The sequence below is a fragment of the Atractosteus spatula genome, chromosome 14 (assembly GCF_055471065.1).
Source record: "Atractosteus spatula isolate fAtrSpa1 chromosome 14, fAtrSpa1.hap1, whole genome shotgun sequence".
Classification (NCBI taxonomy): domain Eukaryota; kingdom Metazoa; phylum Chordata; class Actinopteri; order Semionotiformes; family Lepisosteidae; genus Atractosteus; species Atractosteus spatula.
The window spans coordinates 8360191-8387591 of record NC_142719.1 but is presented as its reverse complement, the minus strand read 5'-3'; the positions used below and the strand labels follow the sequence as shown (position 1 = coordinate 8387591).

The following is a 27401-nucleotide window of genomic DNA, read 5'->3' as shown; positions in this document are numbered from 1 at the left end:
AATCTCACAGCACCTTCAGAAGAAATAAAACTTCCACTTTAGAGAGACAAAGTTTTATTTTTAGTGAAATAAAAGTTTTCTTTAATGGGAATTCCTTTGTCCAAATGCCATCTTAATTTAATCAGCCTCATCATTAATACAACATAAGAATGGCTGGCAGTTTTATAGTGTACCTTGGTAATTTATTAAACCTGATTTTAAAACAAATCCAAGTTTACAATAAGGCAGAAATTCATTCAATAGCATCCACTGTAGGTTTTGAATTTCTAGAGGCTCCTTCAGCAGTATTACCTTGTCACTGACGCCAACTTTTGCAGCTAATATGCATGTTCCAGCATGGTAAGGAAAAACTAATGTTTCTGTCTAAATATCTTTCACTTTAATGACTGGATTACAATCCTCAATTTGAGGTTCCAACAAAATAACCTTCACATGATAAAAACATGATTGATCTCTTGTAAGTACTGTATGTGGGACTATACTGGCAGGATCTTGGTTAAAGAATTCCCCGTTTTAATTAGGAACCGTCTGAAATTATTTTAATGACATTTCTAAACTTTGGGCTGTCGGAGATAAACTTTTAAGTGCTTCTGTCCTGGGGTTGCATAAAGCTAGTCAATTTTCAGCACAGAACTTACAATTTCTGGGGCCTGCATTGTGGCTAATGATGAGTAAATGTATGCCATGTATAGGCAGATGCATTGTCTGAAAAGAATTAAAAAACTGAACAACTAGCAATTAATAAATCACTTCATTAATGATATATCACACACCAGATTACACAGATAAACCTAAGTGCAAGTGCATTAGAACTGAGAACTTTACACAAAGATTTGTAAAGATATGAAGCAACCTACCCCAGCCAGCCAAGATCCTCAGATCCAACTGGTTACAAGCAACCAAACAAGTTAGATGGGCAGAATGGCCTCCTTTTGCTTATAAACTATTTCCCATCTAAATGCTTCTATACAAAAACGGGTCACTAAAATTACTTGCAACTCTGCAGCTGATGTCCTTGTACAGTGTGAAGACAAAAAAAGTGTAATTTATTTGGTATTTATTTAAACCAAAAAAACCCCAAAACATAGAAAACCCACTGTAGTGTACATTATATTACAAGGGGCACCCCTTCTGAAGTGCACATTCAAGTCTCTCACTTAATCGACAATATAAAACTCGGCCCCACCCCAGTAAAGAAAGAGTTTATGTATACAACCATGCAAAACTTTCTCAAAAGGGTATAATTAGTATAATTTAGCACCATTGAAATTATTTTTTTATTGGGATCGATTTTGAAAAAGAAAACGATGGGAAATGCAGATATGCATTGTTACATTTCTATGAAACCACTGGTTATACCTTTTTTTCCAATTGATTTTGTTCCCACTTAAGGGAACTGTTCTTTTACAGTTTTGGCAATTATTATTTAATAGAAAAAATAAAAAATACTGAAACAGTCATTAAGTTCGGTACGCAACACACTATGAGTTTGTAAATTTTAAGAACTTCCAAGGCGAAGCTGATCAGTCTTTTTAGTTGGGAAGAGATCTAACAAAGAGGTTGAGAACTTGGACCTTTCCAGCACCACCACGGGCTTGAGGTAATGAAGCTGTTTGATGGCCAGGTCCCCACAGTCTGTCAGTGCTTTGTCTAAAATAGACCTCAAGTTTTTCACTGTAGCGGACTCTCCCGCAGACAGCCGTGGTTTGAAGGCTGACAGTTTACCATGAAGCGAGCAATTTCGGGTACGGGCAAGCGCAAGGCCACTTTGGCTGTTCTCTTTCACAGAGCAGCTCCGACGATGCAGGTCCCGGCGCCTGGGCACAACCTGAGGCTCCGGGTGGCGCGAGTCCCACGGGCCACTCTCCTCAAACTCATCTTCTTTGTCCTCGCTCTCCTGGATGAACTTGAGGAAGGACGACTCAAACCCCATGGGCTTGTAAGCCGTCAGATCGAACGTCCTGGAGGTGGGGCTGTGGGGAAGGCGGCTCTGTTGAATGTCTTTGGGACCTGGAAGAAGTGGCTCTTCCAGTTCATTCTTGCGTTTCAGAGGTTGGCGGCAGGGATTGCTTAAGGCTCCCAATCCTTTGCCACCACCTTTACCGGAATAATCTAGGAAACCTTCGTCTATTGTGAATCGGAGCGAGGAAGGGGGAGGGGCAAGCAATTTGGGTTTCTCCTCATGACTGTTCTTGAGGGTCCTCTCCCTTCGGTCACTGTGTCCATTTTTTAAAGCCTCTCCATACAGCAAGTCATCAGCGTCAACCAAGAGGTTATTTTCAGAGCTCTCCTCACCAAACCCCATAGGGTCCTGCCCATCCAGTGGGTCTGTTTTGATAGAGTGCAAGCTCATAGGAAGCTTTGGACCCACATGGTTTTCTGCCTCTGCTTGGTACTCTACCTTCAATACCCCATTAGGGGCTCTATCTACCTCTGAATGAGTAGAAAGCGCAGATTTCTTCTGAATCAGTTCCTCCAGCTTCTCTGCATTGTTCACCAGCTTCTCATAATTCAATTTCACATAGGTAGAGGACAGCCGGTGGCAGCGAACATAGTGCCGACGCAGGCTCTTCTCCAAAGTGACTACAGAATCACAATCCTGTAACATGCAAGGGTAAGCAACTGCAAAACAACGATCTTGGCACATCTGCAAGGCCTCTTCAGGGGTTCGGAAGACCAGGTTACGATCCCTTCTTGATGAGCTCTCCTTTTTTACAGTTTGTTCCTTGGGGGTGTCTTGAGCCCTTGAGGTATTTCTCAAAGATTGCCTAAGAGGTAGCCTGGGTGTGGGGCTTGTTTTACGTGGCAGTGGCTGGGTGCCAGCAATGATTAGCTTTTTTTGGCATCCACTGGCAGACTTGTCCTTCTCGTCATTCTGAAGCCTCAGGACAAACGAGTTATAGTAGTCCCAATGACTATAGAAAACATGCTGCTTGTAACTAGAGTGCTGGGAAAACACACGAGTGCAACCCTCAAATGAACAGCGCAGCTGGCATGGTGCGGTTTTCTGTGGGCCCTGGTCTCGGTGTATGTGACGAAGGTGCCGGAGCAAGCTGCTGTAGAGATGGTAACTGGCCGTGCAATCATTGTAAGTGCAGCTAAATCTAGGTATGGGGTCTTCTGAAGCAGGAGTTGTTGAATCCTGGGTTTCTCGATTTAGTCGGTGAAACTCACGGTAGTGTCGTGCCAGGCCAGATGAACTGTGAAAATGTTTTCCACAGCCCTTATGCTTGCACAGAAACCTCCTGGGTTTTACCAAGTCCTTCCTGGCTCCTCCCCCTTGCTGCATGTCCCCTTCCAGACACAGCTGAGACCGGTTGTAGCGGTGCACTGACTGGAGGTGGCGAATCAGTCCATTCTGGTTGGTGAAGGCTGAGCTACAGCCCTTGTGCACACAGTGGAAAGGCTTATGGTATTTGGTTAGAATGTAACAAAGGTTGTTCTTTGCCACTAAGCGCCGGCTGCCTCTTCCTTCCCGAGTTACCTCCTCCTCTTCATCCTCCTCTTCCGCATTGTCCTGCAAGGCCAGAGGAGACTGAGATTGCACATCCACTTTCTTGTTCTTGTCCTCCTGCTTGATTTCAAGCTTTGTTCCCTTTTCCCACTTGCCCTCCGTCAACCATGTGCATTGTTTATTCTTTTGGTACTTCTGTGTACAGTCTGTAGCCCCTTTGTTTTGCTGCACCTTAACACACTGCTTCTTTTCTGGGCGACTGGTATCCTTTAGGTAAACACCACTGTCTGGGGGATCAGGGGCATTTGCCGTTAGGTTCTTGCTGCTTTCACTTCTCCTCTTCAGGGAACAGCTCATTTGCTCCACCACGTTCTCACTAAGGTGGTGTTTGCTAATAAAGTGGACCCTCAGTTCTGACTTCTTACTAAAACTCCTTGGGCAAAGGTGGCACCTGAATGGCTTGAATTTGCTTGACTTGAAGATTTCCATCTCTTTTACTTTCTCCTTGGAAAAACCATGCTTTTTCAGGTAGTGCACCATAAGGGCAGAACTGGTGACGCTTCTGAAGCTGCATCCTTTTACTTCACAGACGAAAGGCTTTGTAGTGGGCTGAACCAGGAACTGATTTATGTGTTTGTCCTTCTGTGGAGACGGAGAAGGGGATTGCGACGCTTCGGCCTTTGACTTCTGCGTAGGTGGCTGCCCTTTAGACACACTACATGGGTCAGCCTGCGATTTTGAAGAAACCTTCTTCCCTACTGCCTTGGCAGGGGAGTTAGCACGTGCAGGGGCAGGTGAAGATATCTGTGAAATGGAAGACCCTGAGATTGAATTGCATGGGACTTCTGAACCAGGCAAGATGGTGTTATTCAGACTCAGTTGACTGAATCCCAGCAATATGTCCTTTAAATAATCATCAACGCACGAGCTTGGTGAAGCCGACGTGGAATTATCCATGTCTCCTGCAGGAGGAACAGAATTCTTCTGGCTAGTTGTCGGAATTGGCTGTGTACTTGAATGACTGCGTGCGCTCTGATCCTGATGACCCTGCTGTTTAATACTCTTAAGCTTTGAACCCTTTTCCTTGCTCTGTTTTTTTATACTCTGCCCCTTTTTCTCATGCTTGAACTGCGCAGGGTGTACAGTCTTCAGATGCTTCTGGATGTCTCTTGCCAGGGTATACGTCCGGCCACAGCCCTCAAAACCACAGGTAAACCTTTTGCCATCAAAACACACAGCAACACTGGTCACTGTTCCAGTGAGCTCCTTACTAGCTGATGGTTGAGAAATGGAGGTGCAGGTGTTAGATAACGGCAATGACTCCGTTTCTTTTTTTATGCCCTCTACAGCCTCTTCTAAATGAGATTTTCCCTCATTCACACTTTCAGTTTTGTCTTCGGCAGTGTTCCCGGCAGCCAGTTCCACAAAGGGGTCCACGGGTTTCCGTTTCATATTTCTCTGAGCGATGAAGTCCTCCTCGGTGAATGTCAATCCATGTACAGCCAAGTGCTTGAGAAATTCCTTTTTAGAGTAATAGAACTTCTTGCAGCCAGGATGGACGCAACTGTAGGCAGCGTCCCTGAAATGTTGAGCCTCATGGTGATAGAGTTGTCCCAGGTCACTGAAGGTGAGGGTGCAGCCCTTCAGCTCACAGTGGTAGCTCAGGCGGTAGCCATGACCTTGCTTGTGCGAAACAAGCTCATTGGTGGTGTTGAAGCGAGCTCCACAGCCAATGGCCACGCACATGTAAGGCTGCTCTCCATAGTGAACGCGTCTATGCTTTCGATGATGATAGGCAGTGAAGAAGTGGCGGCGGCAAAAAGTACACTTCTCCCGACGGTCCTTCATCTCCAAATAGTGCTTTATGTTGTCATCATCCTTTGCATGCTCTGCTTTCAAGTGCACACTTAAATATTTGAAATGTTTAAAATTCCGTGTGCAGTCTGTAGCAGGACATGGGTAAACATCACGGTCTTGCAGTTCAAAATGAGTATCAATGTAGCTGAAAGTGATGTAGTCATCTTCAGCTGGCTTACTTGGTTTTGTCTGCTGCAGTAATTGCTCCAGGACATCAGGGTCAGCTGTCGACTGGTAGTACATCATCAGGGATGGATCCAACTTGATCTCCCCTGGTTCCATATCATCCATATCCTCTTCATCCACATCCTCCTCCAGCTTTATGACCTTCTTCTTTTTCACCTTTTTCTTTTTCTGGGAATGTGTGTTCTTCCTAGCTGGCATCCGAATATGCTCAGTAATATGTGGCATAAACTCCTGCTTGCCCTGAAACTTCTGGAGGCAGACAGGACAGGTGAAAACACCATCTACCAAATGCATCTTGGAGTGGTGTAGGATACGTGCTTCAATGACCTCTCTCTTGCATATCTGGCAGAAGAACTTGTATTTTAGCCACCTCTGGTACCGCTCTGAAGTACCAATCTCTTTCTTTTTCTTCATTACTTGCTTCAGGGGTTGTCTTTCCTGCTTTTGGTCCATCTGCTGGTCATCTTCAGTCTCTTGTCTCTGGTCAGTCGTAACAGCATTAGAGCCACACTCAATCTCTTCCTGCTCGTGCTTGCTGAGAACTTCTCCTTCTTCTTCTTCTTCTTCTTCCTCTGACACATCAGAGGGTTCAAGACCAAGGAGTTTTAAACAGTGTCGCTTCAGGGTCTTCCAGTCCCAGAATTCTGGATCAAAAGGCCAATGGGCTTTGAGGGCAAGCAGGAGCTCACAGCGCAAGGAGTTTGAGATGATACTGTTTTCCTCGTCATACTTTTGGTCAGGTTTCAGATAGAGCTCTTCCAGAGAATCATAGGCCTCTTGTGAACGGCTGAGGAGGAACTCTGTGAGCTGGCAACCACGGAGAACCTCGAGGTCATCTGGCAAAAGGCAAGCCACCATCTTGCAGACAGACGTCTTGGTCTCTGCATCATCCTGCTGTGGAATCTGCAGCGCTCTGACACACAGCTCAATCGATGCAGCCAGACCCAGTTGCTCTGCCTGTGTAGAAAATTGCAACAGATATGTCAAAAGCCAGAGAATGCAAGCCGTTTCAATTCCGTCATCGCAGTTCCCACTCACAGGTCTGAGAACTTTTTACCCTTGTAGAAAAAATAAATTAAGGCCTTGAAAGTTATACTTTCTCACACTGATGGCATTAATTCCTGAATGTTTATTTTGATGTCTTGTATATAAGTTAAAGACACCAATCTGTCAGACTCCATGATGGTTGCTTTTCATGCAACAGTTCAAATGCCTGACAACTGACAAATGTTTGTGCAGTTCTGTGCTAATCGTATCCAACTTAAAGAGACTGCACTTATACAAACTGAAACTATTACTTCCCTTTGTTCCACCCAGAAAAAAATGAGTAGAAATGAAAGAAACATTTTTCAATAGAAAAGACGTAATTACCTTCACTAACAAACTAAACAACCAAAGTCCCCATTATTGCACCATATGACATTTTAGATAAAGACAGGTAAACGATAAGGCATATGAGAAAGAGTATGTAGGACATACCTCTGTTTGGATGACTTTGACCAGGAAAAGAAGATGGTACACAGTCTTGGCAATGAGACCAAACTGCCGGCATCGATCCAAGAAGGAATCTAAAGAGGGGTCTATTCTTTTCTGCAGCTTACTCCAAAAAAGAGTTAGTTCCCTAAAGAAAAAAAAAACAATCAATAACTATATGCAAGCAAACACTCAACAGTTCTACAAAACTTTAAATTAATATTGGACTGCAGATTTATTGTGCCAAATATGACAAAACTTAGTTTGTGTGTAATAAAATACTTTGGAGAAATAAATATACCTAATGGAAAAAAAAGTTTGACAATCTCCAGAAGCCTTCCTGGACATCGAATGGCATGCATATTTATGCTAAAATATGACTTTGAGAATAAAAGAATGTCAATAACCCTGGGAAAGAACATTTAACACTAACATAGAATCTGTTTACAGGGACAGTGGATGATGACACAGCTAGTTTTGAGAATGAAATAGTCAATATGTCTGGCCGATGGCATGGCTTCTCTAAGCGTCAGCAATCTGTACCATGAGACTCACCATGAGCAATAAATGTTCTCCTGCTGCAGCTGCTGTGTGAGATAAGTCGTGCAGAGGATGAAGGCATTGTTTTCCTGGCCATCTGCTTCCAAATTGCAGATTATATCTAACACTTCTTTACCATCCACATTGGAAATCTAGAATATAAACAACAATTTCATGTGGTAAACAATCCAGCACTTTAGAAAGAATTTAGAAAGAACCTGAGATACCTGGAACACAGGAACTGTAAAATGAAATGGAAGTGTTAAATTTGAACCTCCTTTATTTCCTGGCTCCAGGTGTTTTGATAAAACAGCAGTTCCATAAATATTTGGTCTTCCACCTTCTTTAAATTAAACAAGAAACACCACACTCTAATCTAAATTAAAACTCAATTGCTCATTTTCTGTAAATGTGGAAAAAGCAAAATAATATGGACCTTTGCTAATTCACCAGCATGTGAGTTTAAAAACTACTTAAGTGGGGAACAAATATAAATCTTTAAAAATGTACAAATCAGAAAATAAATTACATACAGTTGGATTTGTAAAGGTAGCTGTAAGCAAATAATTGCAAAGATTTTATTAAAACCTCTGTATTTTGTGCTGTGCTATCTCTGATTTGTAAGTGTAGTCACCAAGTCTTTCTATGTATAGACTACACAAAGCAGTATAAAACTGCAGCTACTGACTGCAAAATTATCTCTACAGCTGTGCTCACACCATACAGACAAGATCTGTAATGAGCATCTGTGGTGGGGAAAAAAAGCAATCAACCTGCTGTCTGTTCTCTAGAAACCTACAATCCCCAGCAGACCACTGAACTGCAATGCCACAATCATGTCAGACAGAATCTGGGGACGGGAATACAGAGTTTAAAAATTATAAACTAAAGTCCATGGTTTAACAAACCTTTTTTAAAAAAAGGAGTCAGATCAGGAATTTCCTCCAAAAAGGATAAGAAACCAAAACATCCTCAACATTAATATTCTATACAGCAGTGGTCAGTCATTAATAAAAACAAAGGAACAAGTAATAGGTTTATTCCATGCTGAAAAAAAGAAGAGAACACAACGTTTCGGCCGTGGAGCCTTCTTCAGGTGTGATTAATAAAAACAATTTGTCTACCAATTCACTGAAAAACAAGATGCCCTGCAGGCTGTATACTGACCTCTTTAATGGCCTCCTCACTAGGCATCATGCTGCAGAGTTGGGAGATGTACATCTCACGCAAGCTGGTCTTGTTTGAAATGTGTTCATTCTCCAAGCAAATCTTGGCCAGTATCATGGCCTTGGCCACTTCTCCTGCATTCAGCAGATGTTTTATCCGCATCTCCAGGAAAGCAGTCCCCTCCAGAGCAATGTACTTACTCACTGAAACAAGAGAGCAGCACGTTACTGAAAGGGCACGTCTTCCACATGCCCAGGGACATCTGCAAAAGGACACCAAGTGTGAAAAAAAGTCTAAATGTACAAGAGCTGTGGGAATAATTACTGGACCAACTTGGATAATGATTAATTTAAGGTGAGTAAAAAATAAAATCAAATAGTCTGTACTGATGGATACACTACTTGTAGGAAGAAGTGAAAACATGGTGATGTACTGTGTGAATCAATTATGCTTTCCTACATTTTAGAGCTTACATTTGGAGGTTTAAATCATATGCAAAATAAATTCAAATGTGACCTTTTCACTTCATTTGAATTATCTGTTAATTAACAATGGATTATAAATACTTCTTAATTCATTTTTTACAAAAGAAATGCCTCCAAATAATACACAGTTGAACAGTGATAAGGTACTTCCACTACTGAAAAAACTACAAAAGCAACCTGTACAGTTTTAAGCAAGTCTTAGGATGACTATTTCTGACTGTTGCACTAAGAATTTCCCCCCCCAAAGAAAATAGTGAAAATAAGACAGCTAATGTAAAGGGCAAGTCCACAGCAGGCTCTTGGGACTTGGTTCACCTTGCTCGGGGTCAACGGGCTGTGCCGTGAACAGGCTGACAAGAACAACGTTCTTCCATGCTCCACCCTCACTGGTGATGCGCAGAAGAGCCTGCAGGTCCGTGTTCCCAAACTCCACCAGAGTATTATGGGCCACCTGCAAAACCCAAACCCAGTCACCACCCTTGAGTTGCTCTAAACTGACATCACATTGCTGCTGCTCAAACAGGATTTTGCAATTCAATCTTTTTTTTTTTCCTTTTCAGTAATCAAATATGTTGGCAAATGATTTTTAAAGAACAATCAACATCTGGTCCAGGGTTCTGGTCCTGGAAAGCCTCAGTCCAGCAGGTTTCAAAGGTACCTTTATAATAATTTCTGAAGGCCTTCAACAAATTAACCATGATTAATTAAACATGTAGCATGTTTAAGTAAATTAGAGATTATTTGGAACAAAAATATGAATAATCTTCATCCTTCAGGTACCAGTGTCCCCTTCATTGGACAACACTTTGTTTCAATGATATATTGCTTAAACAAGTGTTCCTACTCCTTCCTAAGTGGTCTATAAGAATAGCTGGATTGGGGCTCTCCAGGACCTGGGTTAGAGACCCCTTGATCAGGTCACATTAACAGCCTTATCAGACAAGCTAAGCCAAGCCAGAAAAATGAAGAGATACTCAAGTTTGGCTTGGCTTAGTCAAGATGTAAAACCCACCTAAAACAGAGTGTGCCTGTTAGGCAACAACACTTTTTCCTATTTAATTTCAGATTAAAAGAAATTCACATTAAATTACTATTACATTTCCTATGAAAGGAAAAGAGACAGGCTAACTGAACAGATGCCAGAGTTTTAAATTTTACAAAGCCCAACGTGTCCTGTAAGTGTTATGTCTTTTTCTGCTTATGTGCACCAGAATACACCAATTCTGGACTTGAAAGCCCTGGTGTGTCACATACAGTATATATGTGCTCCCCAGCACAGCAGAGGCATCACAGAAGGTACTATTAGCCCTGGTGAAAACAGTTTGTCCTCCCTCCCGCAATATTGCTTTCATATCAAAAAGCTTGCATTACCGACCCATACAGCCTGTATCCAAGAACAGCAAACACATGGTATTAGAGAACTGGAAAACATGCATCATTTAAAAGCACTGCATTTAAGAGTTGCACACTCAGACTTTTTTCTTTCTCTTTTGATATCTGCTTACGGTATAAAGCTTCTTCATTTTTTCTGTAAATAGCACTCAGTTTATACTACCCCTCTACTTCACCAACTGATAAAAGCATGCCACTTAATCCTGACATGTTCTTAATCTGGCAGATTCAGCTTTCAACTTTCCTTCCCCCTCCTCACCTGAACAGTGTGGTGAAACTGTAACCAAGAATCATATGGGATTTCATTATCAGGCACTGAAAGCAGCAGTTCAAAACAGCTCCTAGAACAAACACACACCGAGAGACAGGTGAGAATACATCAGAGAGATAATAATGCAGTTCCTCTTTTTTAAAACCTTGACCTTCGTGTTGAATGCAAGTCTTCAACAGAACACGATCTCTTCGGCTGATTTTTGAGGTGGAATGCAGAATGTAGAAAAATGTTGACCGTGTCCTACCACTTTTGGAATTCATAAGTAATTCATATACTTAGAGCAATATGTTCAAATTCATAATGGTTTATCAAACCAATGCATAATGATTTTTAGAAATAGGATTTAGGATTGTTTTCCCTTTAGAAATAGCAAAGGTACCATAAGGTATTTTATTATTAGCTAAGAAAATGCTTTAACATGTATCAAGACAAATACTGAATCTAAGCATGTCTGATGTATTACCAAAATTCTTTTCAAAATCTGTTTGCGTTAAAAAAACTGCTTAAAATCTATAGTATTTTACCACTGTTGGCAATGGAAGACTTGCAAGCAAATAAACTGACAATTGAAACCAGTAATGAAATTACAGCAATGCACTAACTTGATGTGAACCTGTAATGGATGTATTTCTCATTAAATTGCAAAGCTGCAGTAAATGAAACCATTTAGTGACCAAGTTTGCAGCAACACTTCTGAAACTTCAGCATCTCAGGTTCTTCCTGCAGTAAGCAAGGAGGAGCTTTAATATAAGAAATAACCAGCATAACTCACAGTGCTAGTCTCTTCAGGACCAAGGCCACGCTGTCAGAGTCACAGCTGAGAAGAGGCCTCACTGCAGCGAAGCTCTGGATGGACAGCCGATACACCTCGAGAAGAGGCAAGCCGTGCTCCACCGAGTTCCGGCTGCCAGCATACTGCATGAGCGCCTGGGAAGAGAGGAAACAGTAAGGCTGGACAAACCTTATTAGAAGTAGTGATGCAGAATGAGACTGCAGAGACACTAGATGGCACGATCGAACAAAGAAAAAAAAACAATAACACAAAAAGGTTAGATGCAAACTTAAAACAGCACCTTTAAAATAGCAAAAATACTGTTTGTAATATCAGGAAAAAATCATTCAATTGCATGTGGATCCAGAAAAGGCAAACATTTATTTACCAGTGGCTTCTCTCATCTCTACAGAGAGTCGGTGGATAATGTGTCTATTATTGAAATTCGAAAACTGAGTCAGGTAAAGAGCACCAGTACCCCTCATTCCTGGGAATACCCAGACATATTTCAAGACATAAGCATGTTTCATATTAGACTTTAATTCAGTCACATTTACACCACACCAGTACAAATCATAAAAAAGTCACAATGAAACCACTATGATCACTGGGCACACCTAGAAATGAGCACCCCAATGCAACCTCAAAGACCCTTTCATTGAAAATAGCCTACTGACTGTGGCTTCCTGATCTACTTCAGTAGCGTTTCTGAAATCTAATGATACTATGGAAAACAAGCTACACAGCTCTTTTGAACCTCCCTTGGTACTCTAATTTGATATGCAAGTTAACAACAATAGTCATCTCAATTCACATTGAAAAAAATGTTAATCACATCTATATTGTGGATTAAAATAGATCATATTTATGAAGATAAAAAATTAATCTGAACTGTCAAAATGTGAATACACAAAGCTCCTCAAAAGTTTTTTTCTTTGATAAAAGTACCTGCTGCTAAAATACACAAAAAGCAGGGTGCAGCTTTATTGTTTCCTATGCAAAAGAAACATCACATTTCCATTTGTATGTTCCATTGTCAATCTATCATGCTAGCCAAAAGAACTAGAGTAAAGAATTCCCAAGGAGGCTTGCTTCTAAATTACAAGAAGAAAAGATAAGCCGTTCATTATGTGTTCAAATAAGACCGTTCCAGGATTTGTGTGGGCTCAACAGCTTTTGTAAAGTGAGGATCTGTTATCAGGGCCTTATCTAGGGCTGTCCCAGGGTACAGGGTGAGGTTTCCTCACTTGATAAGGATAAGACTTTCCTTTGCTCAGGGGTTATTGTAAGTGTCTGGGCTCATGACTGGCGTCCAACAGATTCCACTGCATGCAGGCACTGGACAATGGACATCCAACCCAAAAATGTAATGTGTCCCTTGCTTAAACAAGACGGAAAATGATTTGAGGGCTCCTCCTGAACCTCTGGAAAGCTGTGAAGAGGAGATCACCCACAACAATAGCTGGTACCAGGGCCCGTGGTGATGTTCGGACTACCTGCCTGAGGTACCAGCGGAAAGAGAAAGACCTCTGAAAAGTCAGGCGCAGCTATCAGCTGAGTGCTCAGAATTAATGCTGAATAAGCAAAATATTTGACTTTTGGGGTCAGTTACCTTTCAGACCAGGGGTAGGCATCCCTGGTCCTAATGTGTTGGCTTCAAGAAGGTTCTTAAAGCACTGCTAGTTAGCAATATATTAGTACTGGGACAATGGCTTATTTGACTTATTCAATTAACTGGTTTATCTCATTAAGACCCGAGATAGACGGATACCCAGAAACAAATGTGGCACTTGATAAAATAGGTTTTCTGTCCTTCTTGAACTTCCACAATTTTGGTAAGAAAAAAAAGAGATAAATTGTGTATTTAAAAGTATGAAAATTTGTTTCTTTTTGATGTTTCAATATTAATCACATTTCGAAAAGAACTGCACAGTAATGTACTCCTGAACTGGACAGCACCTGAAATTTACTAAAAGTGTATTTGCCAAAACAACTAGGCCTGAAGAAAGGAACACAAAGAATCACACAGAAAAAACATAGCAGAAAAAGGCAATCATTTTGATTTCAAGGTTCAGAAAATTAATCTCATCAAGTTTTAATCAGACATACCTTCACACCCTGAGTCAACGTGCTAGGTTTTTAATAGAAAATAAGAAAAAAAAATCAAAAAGTGGTAAATTATTCTGAGACTAATAGGGGCACATTTTAAGAATTGTGTTCCGAGTTTGCATATCTGACACAAAAGCTAGCACAAACCTGATACATACATCTTATGTACATTCCCATAATAAAGGATGTTAGTATCAATATTTCTTTTAATGTCAAGCAGAGTGATATGCATTTAAAGACACTGTTGTATAAGCCCCTAATAAATTAATACAAACCAATGAAGATGAAATGTGAAACAAACAATATTTATCTGACAATACAAATTATAAAAAACCCTTAAAAAGGAGAGGCACACAAATAAGTGACTTAAATATGGAATTATCAGTTTCGATATCAGGAAACCTATGCAACACATTTTATTGATTCAACAGTGATGCATTTACTAGCAGCAGCATGTCTGACGTATTGTAACAACACCCACTAAGTAGCTGGCTACGAAAAAAGAATCTGGCTCTGTAGGAAGAATAATCATTCTTCGTTTCTGCATGCAGGCAGCTTTGGTGTTTAAATGCAAATGGGTGTGACAAAACAGCTAGGCAGATAAACTAATATAGAACAATAGTAGGTACCTCCCTGTTTAAGAAAAGCAGAGTAAAGAAAGAATATGTAACTATCCTCAACAGCATTAGAAATGATACTCTATTTTAAGGAGGATCAGTATGGATCCATGTTCTTATGAATATGAACTTGCCACCACCCCTACATTTTAAAATGTATAGTTATGCAGAGAGCGGATATGACACCTAGATAGAGTAAAAATAAGATGATCCCGGCACTTAAAATGCTTTAGGATTTATTTAACAGCAAAAAGTAACAATAAAGGAGATAAACAGAAATCACAACAGGGACTTCTAAGGGTCCGCATAAAGTGGTGTCTTTTCTCCTTGAGGATTCTAATAGGACTCAAAGCATAAAAAGACATACATTTTCAATTATCAAGCACACATATAAAATTCATCCATTAATCATTCCTAATTCCATACCATAAATACACAGAACATGCATATCAAGTGGTTGTGCACTGAGCACAACCCATAGAGAACTAAAAGAGCAAACTAATGTTTAACACATCAAACGGGTGATCAGGAGAGTGGTGTCAGTATCTTGTATTCTAAAGACAAAGTGTGAAGTCACTGATGTTAAGCCAAATACCTGTCCCGATATGCAATCACGGCACCTCTGCAGTTTAAAATACCCATGTAAAAGGTTAAGGAGGACCTTTACATTCACCTATTCATTTGAGTACACACACACTCTTTCTCAGCACCGTACCGCTAACTGACTGTATATAAAGGGGCAAAGGGGGAAAACAAACTATGAGAATAATGTCCATGAACACAATGCCACTGATACAAATTCTCCAAGATTAAAAGAGCATTTGAAAGCAACTCAATTAGGACTTAGGAACAGGCTGAAAAGAACCTCCCTGTCTATCAGCAACTAACAAATATACACCTGAGAGAAAGGCAGTCGGCTGGAATGGTGCCTAGACAGCTTCCAGCCATGAAAAACCAGTGTGCATTGCTCTTGAGTGTAGTCCACAGGGAGCTACTCCAGACTGTGTGGCTTTTTCACTCAGACAGGTATACCCAGGGAAATGTCAAGATCACCACTGGCAATTCCCCAGATGTCTTCTGTAAAAAAATCTTTTCCTAGGCACAGGCTATTTCAAAGCTCTTGTGAACTAAATTTAAGAGCCGTATTCCCGGTGGAGAAAGTGTCCTAATCTTCCTTAGATATTTTTAACGTCTTGTAAATTGCTTGTATCTTTAAAATGCCTTGCCTGCGGTGTTTTGGTCTGCTACCTTCAAAGAATTTATTTTGAAGCTTGTTGACTGCTGACAACTACACTTCATCATTTGCTGTTCCCTATAGTACCCTAACTGATATTAGAGCACAGTACAGAGCTCACTATATATCTGTGGTGTAAAATTAGTGGTTATGGAAAATGGAAAGGCAGGACAGAAGAGATTTCAGGGAGGTTTGAGTTTAAAGTGGGTCAGATCCTGAAACTAAAAATGTTACAAAATGAGCACAGTATCTATTTGGTCTCAAAAGCAGAAATTAATCTGGCAGTTTCAATTCCAAAAATGCAATGGCACTGGTGTATGTATTAGTTTGTGATCAAATATATTTAGAGATATGCTAGGCTTTAAATGTACTTATCAAATGCTGCTTGGGTTTCAGAGAAGACTTAAACCAAACCAATACAAAGGTGAAACTGATGCATGAAACTTTTTTCTTTTTCAAAAGAAAAGAAGCCATGAGGTCTGTAACAAATGTAGCTGCTGTAACAGGACAGCCCTTAGACATGAAGTCAGCCAATGTAACCATATGCAGAATTACAGAAACATCTAGCTCAACACATTTTCTTTATGATCCTGTTCTATGGATACAATACTGGGAAGTGATCTCAAAACTAAGCCTATCCTCATTATTGCTCCAAAATAATAGCCCTCTGATATAATGTACTTGTGATGTTTCCTGGAATAGCTTTATTGTCTGCTGCAATACATGGATATATTTTGGATAGAAGTACTATTGATCACATTGTATTTGACTTGTAAATATGATAGTGGCAAGAGATTCTAGGCTTGCTTTTGGACTAAATCTGCAAGGTCATAACTGCCTCTACCTAAAAGCATTACCAAGGTTCCTGGCATGTGTCATGTCCTCATCTTGTGTTTTTAGTGCACACAAGGTTATCATGCACACAGAATTCTAGGCAGAGGAAGAGACAATACAGCTGTTCCCTCCCGGTAAGTTGAGCAGGAGGTTTGCCTGGAAAATGGCTCCTGCCAGCCCCTGGTCACTTGAAATTCTACAGGAGCGGTTGCTACAGCAACATGCCTGCCTTCAGGGAGCTGCTGAGTCCTTGAAAGCCAGAGCAAGAGAGAGGAGGAAGATGACAGCCTCTGTGAACTGGAACTTTAGAAACCAAACTACTCTTATTTCCATCATCAGGATACTGCTCTGTCCCTCCAAGGGTCACCTGAAGCCTGGTCCTATCCCAGAGGCCTACAGTACGACATGACATCCTTTCTGAAAAGCTGGTCCATCAGAGCAAGTTCATATACATAGAAATGATGACTTTATAAGGCCATGCCTATAAAATGCAATTTAAGAATGTTGACGAGGGCTCCTTGTGTAATTTTCTTTCAGAGTCCGTTGGTAAAATAAAAACTCAAAAGAGGCAGGCTTTGGGTAAGCAGTTTACAAATAAGTAAACGTCAAGATTTCATTTTGAAAGCAAAGTTAGGGCAGCTGCTAAAACATGCCCACCAGCCAGTGCAGGGAGAGCAGGCAGGGATAAGACCATGAGTCCTGACCTCACATGAAGCTCAGCTGAAACCTGCAAAAAGCTGGAACCTGATTAAAAGGAAACTAGTGGTCATAAGAAATTAAAGGCTTATACTTCACCTCAAAGAAAGTTCTAATGAACTCCTTTTGACTTCTGCCTGAAACAGCTGTATAGCGACTGTTCATTTTCATAAATTTAAAATAGCACTGATGAGCAACAATCTGGCATATGATTAAAAGCAAAAGACAGATCATCTCAAGACAGAGCCATTATCTCTTACCAACTAAAGCATAAAAAAGCAGTCAAACTCTTTGGATAGCTGTTCAACTTCACAGATTGCAGGAGCATAACCTATGAAGGCAAAGAAATCAAAGAAACCAGCGCCTATTAGTGTAAAACAAAGCCCAACAAGAGCAGTGTAGTTTTACACAACGAAACCACACTGAGATGCACTAGAACAGCGTTTCTCAAACCACGGAAAAACTCTGTCTCAAACTAGACCATTACAGCACAAGTATACACAGAGTTTAAGAACGTACAGTAAATCCAGCAAAGTGAAAGATGAGGTTTTATTATTAATACTAGTACTAATACATTTCCCTAGTATTCTCCAACCTCCCCCCAATCAAAACAGTTCATCCTGAATTGTGTAACTGAAATACTTTAATGGACCACGGGGGTGGGAGACCAGATATTTCAACAAATAATTCACTGACAAGTCAGCGACTAAGAGAATTTCCTTTATGTCCTAAAATCTCAGTTTAACCCCCTGAAAGGGATACTGGACTAAAGAAAGCTTCATGTTAATGAGAATCAAAAGTGCAAAAAAGCTTAGCTTCCTAAAATATCTAAGCAAACAGAGAGCATTAAAAGTCACTATTTATACACACTGTGCGAGAAAAAAATAAGGATTTTTGGATATTGATTAAATGTTTTTGGCAACACTCTGATTAGTCAAGACTGAGTGCGATACATTTGAGTGGTTTTGACTGCTGTATAAGTAGTAAATCACAGCATTAGTGAAAGCTGATTAGGCACACGTTATGGGATAAATTAACAAATGTGTGTTTAATATCAAATCTGGTGAATATAAAAAAATAAAACACAAAAGGAAGGAATCAATAAGCTCAAGGGACTGGACTACAGACAGGACTAAACCTGCACACTGGAACTGACACTGGTCATCTGGGGTGCTCACAGATGTAGGCAAACAGCCCATTAATTTCAGGCCATGATCCATGAAACCACAAGTCACAATACTGCATTATAATCGATGGGGAAACCTGAGCAAGATGGTGTGAGTAGGAGAGCCTGAGCTTGACAGAACTCCACTTGAGCAGACCGATGACTGCCTGCCTGACCAGGAAGTACTATACTGATTGAGCCATGGCCCTGGGACATCTTGTGTCCCTTTCGGCAAGGTTAGCTTAACGCAACAACACTGCAGCAGGGCAGTACAATGTGCATAAATCTCACAACTTATAAGATGAGAATGTGACTTGTATGCAGTTAATGTTCTACTCGTCAGGCTTCGGCACCACTGAACATTTTTGAGATGAGGTGGGATGAGGCACAGCATCTGGGGCTCTGAGGCCAGTGAACAGGCAGGTGCTTGTCTGGGCTATACAAAAGGAAAGGGACAGAATCCCACAAGACATCATCATGCAACCAAGAGTCTCAGATGTATAGCCTAGACTGCTTCCAAGAGGATACTACTAACCTGTGTCTTTTTTAGTCTAGACCCCTGGTTGATCAAGCATGTAGATGACAAATGTTAATTAGCTTAAAGAACTGTCCTGTCTGTTAAAATGTCAGTGAACCTCCTACAATAGAAAATGTCATTTTGCTGCTAAGTAATGCATTTTTTAATGCCCAATAGATTAATTCATTTAGTACACTGAATATTCAAAAGTTTTCAATGTTTTATAACAAGATTCTAGGTGCATTGTTTACAATTCCAAGTACAGAACTGAAGAGACTGGTGTCTCTTGACAAATGCACCATTGTAAAAGGGTGCTTGGTGGTGCGCAAACAGCAAGCAACGCTCACAATACACAGACTAGCCTTGAGTGAGCAGCTCAGATACATTCACCTCAGTTCAGCACTCACCTTTGTAGTGAAACTGCAGTTATTTGCAGGAAAACAATGGTTGTCTTGGTTACTATCTTTCAGTTAAGGGCCACTTATCTTAACTGACCTTTTCAGGTAACCCCCCTTGATGCTGTGGGTTTCTGTCAGCCCACCGGCACCAGGATCGGGCCTTGCTGCCTCATTAGTCACCTACACTTTGAAAAAACTTGATCTGTGGCCACAACTGACTCTTCCCTTTTCGACTCCCCTTGTGTGTTTCGGAGGCATTTTGACCAACTTTTTAATCAACAATCAAGCAGCTTTAAACAAGTTTTGAACTTGTTTAAAACAATTTTTACTCGCTGCGTTAAACAGTGAAGTCATTACCTAAGACTCAGCTTTTCTTGCTCTCCTGTAACACATACTGATATATTTCAATCAAACACAAACACCCGACTGCTGTTTTATAATTAACAACAATCGTCAGGAGCCCAGCACAGTTACACTGACCACGTCTCCACCTCAGCTTTGTGAGCAGCAAATGTCACAAGAAAGCAAGACTGCTCAAGAGGGTCACATGCAAAATTAGAAATGGTGGCACTTAAGATTCAGTGATCTGGACAAATGTCTTACTGATAGAGCCATTGTCTACTGGGTTCTGGGTATATAAAATACTTGGTTGAATATCGATTTTGGCTAATGCTGGGGGGGCAGTAAGCAAATGATCCCTTATGTTCATTTTCCACTTTCACTGGGATGAATCCCATTAATCTTAGCAAGAAGCCACTCACTAGTCCCTGCACCTCTTTTAAAGGGCAAAGACACTGCTGTTCAGTCTCAGTCACCCAGAGGCAAACAGTCACCAAACATTATGTGGCCACATTTGCAACCACTTTAGTCGCAGTCTGGAGCCTTGCTGGATATGTCCCTACTTTCTGGTTATACTCCACTACACGTGGTGACACATCAATTATAAAACCGCATGCATATGTGCCCAGGCTGTTCCACTGATCAGAACGCGCTGAATCAAACACTCAGAAGACAAACTTGGACCCTCCAGCAACGACTCAACCTGGCCTCTGCTGTCAAGGGTTTCTATTTGTACTTGGAACTAGGACAGTTGAGCCTAAATGTAATCCAGTTACTGCCAACAATTACAAAGCCATTGACATGGGGTGCCTTAACACAGAAAAATGAGAACTCCCTCACCAGCTGTACACTGCCTAATCTTGGCAAACCATGGAGAATTTCATGACACACCTGGGGATTCCCAGTTACAAATGGATGAGTGTGACAGTCTCAATTCCCATTTCTGATCTGGTTGTGGGACTCAGCTGTGTTTTTTTAAACTTGGGCAACCTAATTCCAGCCAAGACCTACACGTAGCTCAGAATGAGTTTTTTCACACTATGGCAGGCTGATATTTTTAACCTGGCATTCTCAGATGTGCAGATGACAATACACTGATAAAAGCACATGCAAAAGGGCAAGTTGCTAGATAGAATAATCATCCTATGATCCCAACAGTGTCACAAGGATTTTTTTAATAAATGGAAATGATAGATATTAGATAAGGTAAGATCACTTTATTACCCATATACAATTTCTTGTTTAGGAATTTGTCTTTTCACATACGCCAGCTTGCTCTCCATGAGACACACAGGCACAGAGACAGGGAGAGAGAAGCTTGAGGTCAGAGCGCAGGGTCAGCCATTTATATGGCACCCCTGGAGCAGCTGGGGTCAAGGGCCTTGCTCAGAGCCCCAACGGATTCCTCTGCCGGCCGCAGCATTTGAACCAGCAACCTTCCAGCCACAGGCGCAGATATTTAGCCACAGTGCCACCGCAAAATATTAATTCCTGCTATAGTAATGGAAGTCAGCAAAAGGATTGTATATATATCAAAACAGTATATAAAACTACCTTGTGTTTATGGTAAGAAATCTGATGCAGTGCATGTTATATTCCATGTGAATGTCTGTCTACAACTCATACAAAAGCCATGAAAGACATTGCGAGCTCTCTTGTACTGCTAAGAAAGATGGCCTAATTGATCAGCATTTTGAGAGTTGTGATCACAGAAGTGAAACTGAACACAAGCAAGAAATCAACAGTATTTAAGACTTAAAAAAACAAAGATTGAAATTTTTGCTAAAAAAATCGCTTGACAGAGAAATTATAGTCAACAGACATGCTGCTAGGAAATTCATAGCTTGTAAGGATTATGTCACTTTTACTCTTAATTAAAGCCCAAAATACTGACAATTCAAAGCACAACCTGAGGCAACGCCAAATGCCCAACTCAACACCTAAAAGGAATGTACTTTTAGCAGATTAAATCAAACAACAGTGAATTCTCAAAAGTTGGCACAACTGCCAGGAAAAGAATACAGCTACATTACTGCACCCATACGCTTGTCTTCTTTACGCTAAAAATCCAATGCTACAGTAAGAGACTCAAAGACTATAAGAAAGACAGAATTTATCAGACGAAATGAGACATTTTGATGGCACTCAAGTGCATGAGTATCTTCAAATCTATGTAAGTATAGGATATGAGATACAAGAGAGATAACGTATTTTATAAACATGCACCAAAATTTAAGCTACCACTGAAATTTTTATTTTCCTCGATCTCACAATCCTTCACAGGGTAAATTACATTATTAAACTGTGGATACTCATAGCAGCCCACTGAACTGAACTGCAGCCCACACCCGGGGACACGCAGAAGTTCTTTCCATCCCAGAGACTACTCAGCAGGTCTGCCCAGGCCTTAAGGGAGTGCAAGACCTTATACTGATATTTTAATTATATTAGCAATTTATGTCCTGTAACAAAAAAACGATCTTTGATTCTGCTGGGAAGTCTTTTCATTCTTTAGTAACTGAAATTAAACCACGTTCTCAACAGTAAAAAATTTCAATGACTCCTTAAGATTGTCAACCTCTGCTTCTTACAGTTCAGTTTCCAGAAATTAATTCACCCGTTTATCATTCTGTTGATTCTTTTATTCAACCTGAAACTGGGTGGCCAGTTTCATAAAGCCCGGCTAACGGTTAGCAGGGTTCTCCCTCACAAACCTATCTTGGCTGCCTGCTTTCTTATCCGTTTAAGTTTCTGAAGACTGAATACTGTACAACTCTGAAAAACGCCTGGAAATTTTGCCACACCTAACAGAACATCTTAACAGCCGATTGTTGGGATGAATTGGATGAATTGGTTACTGCACCTCAAAAATAATTTACATAACACTCATTGGCATCAATTAATTTGCATAGAAACCTTACTCTACCGCATCTGACTGCACCTGTTTCTCCAGGAACATCAGCTATTCAAAAGGCCCTCTAAGTTGTGACCAAATATAATATAAATTTTTCAGAACAGAACTGGCAGAGAAAAACCATACAGGCACCTGAGTTCATGCAGAATTGTAAAACTCTTTAAATCATTATTAAGAAGATTAATATACATAAGGTAGACAGAGAATATATTGCAAGGAGATGTTTTAAAGTTTAACGAAGTCTGATAAAAATGAATCTTCCTCGGTCTGACAATCCTTCACAGGGTAAATTATATTATTAAACTGTGGATGCTCATAGCAGCCCACTGGCTGCCATAGTTAATCACCTACTTCCTGAAGGGGTAAAACGCATTCCTGCTGCAATAAATATCAGATATTTGCTTTATATACAGTAGTACACTGTTTGACTCAATAACTCAGACATAAGAGAATTACGAGTATTGTCAAAACCTCCTATGCATTTTTAACATTTTATACTTTTTAAATTAAATTACTGAAATTATAATTTAGTACTACACCCTTGCCAAATTGCATTATATTCTATTACACCACACAACAATAACAGTAATGGCTTTGGAGGCTTAAATGGGTTAATATATTGGCAATATTTCAAATATTATAACATACATTACATATTGATAATCAACACTAAGGAAAAGACCAGATCACTCCACCCATAAAGCTATAAAAGGTGGCAGTGAGAGTACACAACAGGGTAAGCATCAAAGGATAAAACCTATTTTCCCAACTGTTCTTAAAATACATAAAGCAACATTACTATTAAAAATAAGAAGCTGACTAGTAACACTTTTGCTCTGGCTGGCACATTTTTTGCTCAGTAGCCAAAGGCGATTAGTAAAAAAGTCAAGCTCGGAGAGCTCTCAGATGGCTCTAAGTTGACACATTCAAATATTTCTGCAGCAATATTCGACTGGCTTAACCAAGCATTTACCCAAGAGAGGAAAAACACAGGGGAACCTGATCACTCGGCTCTCAGTTACATTCCTCAATGTGTCCTTGACTCTCAAGCTGGACATGTGATCGGCTTATAGCCGTGTTTACTGTGGACATGAAGAAGAAGCTACCAGACAGGCTTCTTCACAGCTTGGCATCCCAATGACTGTATACCACTATAATTATTATTATTGTTGCTTTGCCTAGCCCAGCACTTGCTGTGCACTTTTAGCTTGTACTAGACATTTTTTTTAATTTGTGTAGTGTGCTGTATGTACAAGATTGTTACTTACCCAATGTAAAATTCATTTTGTACGTCATACTACTACTAATTTGGCTAATGCTTTTATCCAAAGTGATTTACATTTGTATCTATTTATAAAGCTGGGTATTTTACTGGAACAATTCAGGTGAAGTACCTCTCTTATGGCTTCAACAGCAGTGCCTCACACGGGATTTGAGTCCAGAACCCTCACCACTGCTCCACGCCAATGCCAAGTTAAGCTGGCTCAGAGCTACTAAGCAAATAAACGATATCCTGTGTCCAAGCAGCTTCTTGACAGTGGAACTATTTCAACCACAAATATAAAAAAATGAACACTGAAAAATACAAATTAAAAAAGGACACAATAATGTGCACTGAATGTGTGAGTGCAACTTTTCTTTTAATGCAGTGAGTCTGCATAAAGTAACACTTTTCTTACTTAAAAGCACAATTTGGATGTTTGCTTTAGAACAGAAGGTGCAAGCATGCAGCACCTCTGTAGCCTTCCTACAATCTTATCAAGGTTGAGTCAACCTGAAGTGACCCTAGCTTGTTAATGGCTCACATTTTCCTATCCCAGTAATCTTACACCATGAACAAAGTGAAAATGCCATCCATTTGATTCTAGAAATAAGAAGCATGCAATATTTTTCGTTGAACAAGTAGTTCTCGATTTCTGCACTCTTACATTTTGCATCTTTGGTTTATTACTCTTCAAAAATATATAGCACTTCTTAATTTAGGACAAACCGGTTCCCAAATTAACATACTGTTTGAGACACTATCTGCTGCATGTACCCCTAAATAAGAAAAAAAAGTCATCTTTACTGAAGACATTAAAATAAATGGAATGGAAAAGGACTGAAGATAGCAAAGCAACTTAGTTGAACCTATGACTACAGCAATTTCCCACTTTCAATTTAACTCAATTTGAAACTATTGATATTGTTTGCTCTGAAGCAGAGCAGCTCACCGAGGGGTAGACTGAACAGTCAAAAGGCATCTAAGCAGTAAGTTCACTCTCAATTCATAATGAGGTTTTCAAACTGGGAAAGGCTTTAACACTTGAGTTTGAGCACAGGTTGTTCATACACAGGTAAAACCATGAGCTACTGTAGGTGAGCAGCATTTGCCTTTCTTTGTGTAAATGTGTCTATAGGCCACAAGATCAGACAACCCCCCCCCAGTGACAAACACTATCCCACAGCAAGGAAAAGGACTGTGAATTTGAGCGTGGTGAAGCTGTGAGCAGCTGGGCTGTGTAATTACTACTGAAATAGAACAACACGATATCAGAGGATAAAAAAGGAGAAGCACATTCAGGAAATGTGCTGGCCCCTACAACAGCAGCAAAAGGAAAAGGGTGCTGAAAGAAAGTAGATTCTTCGAAGTAACTAAATACAGTACAAAGGCTTACGGAACTAGCCTGTGAACACATTTCACACGAAAACCAGGCATTTTCATAAATGGGATGCACTTTACAGAGGACAGAATATTTATATGCAGCTTTTAAAAAGGTCTTAGCAATTCTGGCAGTAAGACAGTAATGAGACTCCTAGGGTGTTCTCTTATATCTCATGTGCTTTCTGTGTTTAGCAGGAACAATTCTAAAAACATGGAACATAATCAATTACAATGGATTAAAGAAAATAAAGAACATTAATATTGAGATGAGTTCAATATGATCATAAGCGTTACAAAAAACAAGACTGGCAGTCAACATGTCAGCCTCCACTTCATCTCAGGAGCAATGCATTTTTCAAGTCACCATGCTTCATGACTTCCAATTTATACACGAGTCTTGCAATGACTGTGAGAGTGCATTATGCTACCTAATGCTCCACCAAGAAGTCTGCATAACACATTTCTGCATGCATATATAAATGCTGTTTCAGTGCATGTCAATTATACTCCATTTAAACACACCATACCTTGAAAGGTTGTTCAAATAGGTATACAACCTAGACTGCTGAGAATATCCTACTACAGTATTTTTCAAACTATCAGTACCACTGCAATACTATAGACTTGTTTTTCTGTGAGTAGGCTGCAGACTATTCTAAAAGCACAAAGACAAAACAAATTGCTTAACACATCTACCAAGACTTGTTGCTTTTATCTTAATTTTCTAGAAACTTCTCATAACTGTTAATTATTTGAAATCTGGACAGAGATTTTGGTCAGATTCAAATCAAAGCTTCTAGGGATACTCCTCTTTTCTTAATAAAATGCTCCTCACATTAGTCTTGAACTCCATTAAGCACTTCCTGATTTCTATAAACGGCATGCACTGACCCAAACAGGCATGTTTTCAACATGCAATCTGCACATCAAGGCAAAAGGGCAAGAGAAATAATATGACAACGTTTGGAGGTCAGATATAAAAAGGCACCCTTGTTATAAAATCAAATCAATCATCGAGTGGCTCTTTTTGCCGACTTGGCTATGTGCTCATGCATAGCTTATGTTTATTGTGAAATGTATATTTATCGTCCTAAAACTGCGCCAACGAGTTTAATTAAAAAAACATACAGAACTTACCATGTTGCTTTATCCATAGTAGATCGTATTTAAAGTAACGACTCTGCTATTATTACTGAATCTATCCAAATCGCTGTCAAGTGACGTCATTGGACACCTTTTAGTTTTGTACAACGACTAAATGTGAACTCTACGTCCACTGTTCATTACACACCTAAGCACTATCGTCAAAGATGCCTTCAAACGCGCGTTTCGTTTATTGGCCGGACTGCCACTTTTTCAGCTCATCCCAGCATTGAGAGGAGCCGTGGCTCCAACCAAACCAGAGTTACAGGTCCAGTACGACCAGGGGTTTGTATACGTAGATCGTGCAATCGTAATACCTGTTCGACAGCAATCGACGCCTGGTTTTTAAGATTGCATAGAAACGTGCACCACCACTCTGTCTCTGGTTTCTTAAACCGCACGTTTAAAAGACTCTGATATCACCGCATAAGCTACTGCATCTCAAAATAAATACGGCGTGTGTGTGTGTGCGTGAGTGCAGGACCAACAAGATGCTGCCCCGCCCCTACAATCTGATACTTTACACATTTTAGTTTTAACAGAGAGGGGTGAGCGCTGGGCTATTTACCGCTACGTCGGGCTTCAAATTGATTTTTTTTAACCAGGGAGAAGAAAAAAAAATGTTTCCGTCTCGGAAAAAAAAAGAAACGTTAAGTCCCTTTCCGCGACCCATCAGTTACTAAGGTAGGAGACCACAGCCGTCCCCGACACCAGCACGCAAACCCCGGGTATTTCATGCAAAAAACATCGAACCCCCCATCTCCGCACCCTCTTGGCGAAATACGACATGCACGTCCCTTTGTTTCCCTAGCGGGGCCGCCTGCCATTACAAAAAGAAAATAAGCACGGGGAGAAAAAAAAACAAGTCTCTAGCTGCGATCCCCCCCCCCCGCCCGCCCGCCGCCTTCCTGTCTCTCGGCCCTGCAGTTTCTCTCCTCCGCGTACGCGAGCCAAAACATCCCGTTTTTTTTGTGTGTGTGTGTGCGCGTTTCAGCCGTTACCTGGCAGAAGCGGTTGCAGTACTCGGCGGTGGAGGTTTCCGAGACCCCCTGCCCGCGTAGCTCGTCCTCCAGCCCGCCCAGCGTGTCCAGTAAGCTGTCCATGGCGCAGAGAGAGTGCTCGCCCGCGTCTTGCGGCCGAGCCCTACCATCCAGCCTGCTGCCTCCCTCCCCGTCCGCCATCTTCACTGTC

At 40.7% G+C, this 27401-nt stretch overlaps 1 protein-coding gene across 1 annotated transcript; it reads right to left on the bottom strand.

The window, feature by feature from the left end:
• Nucleotides 1-37: 37 nt before the first annotated feature.
• rlf (RLF zinc finger) lies at nt 38-27401 on the bottom strand. The gene is made up of 8 exons (XM_088931738.1): nt 27212-27401; nt 11601-11755; nt 10814-10895; nt 9478-9613; nt 8678-8880; nt 7526-7662; nt 6977-7118; nt 38-6454 (listed from the first exon to the last, which is right to left on the bottom strand). Exons 1-8 carry the CDS (start codon nt 27389-27391, stop codon nt 1499-1501), a joined length of 5991 nt encoding a protein of 1996 aa, XP_088787864.1. The 5' UTR covers nt 27392-27401; the 3' UTR covers nt 38-1498.

Excerpts from the sequence above, each read along its gene's own strand:
- rlf (XM_088931738.1), bottom strand. The coding sequence starts at position 27,391 with ATGGCGGACGGGGAGGGAGGCAGCAGGCTGGATGGTAGGGCTCGGCCG. Across the intron at positions 10,896-11,600 it reads GTCCTGAAGAGACTAGCACT|GAGCTGTTTTGAACTGCTGC; the intron begins GTGAGTTATGCT and ends TGTTTGTTCTAG. Across the intron at positions 6,455-6,976 it reads TCAAAGTCATCCAAACAGAG|GCAGAGCAACTGGGTCTGGC; the intron begins GTATGTCCTACA and ends TTTTCTACACAG.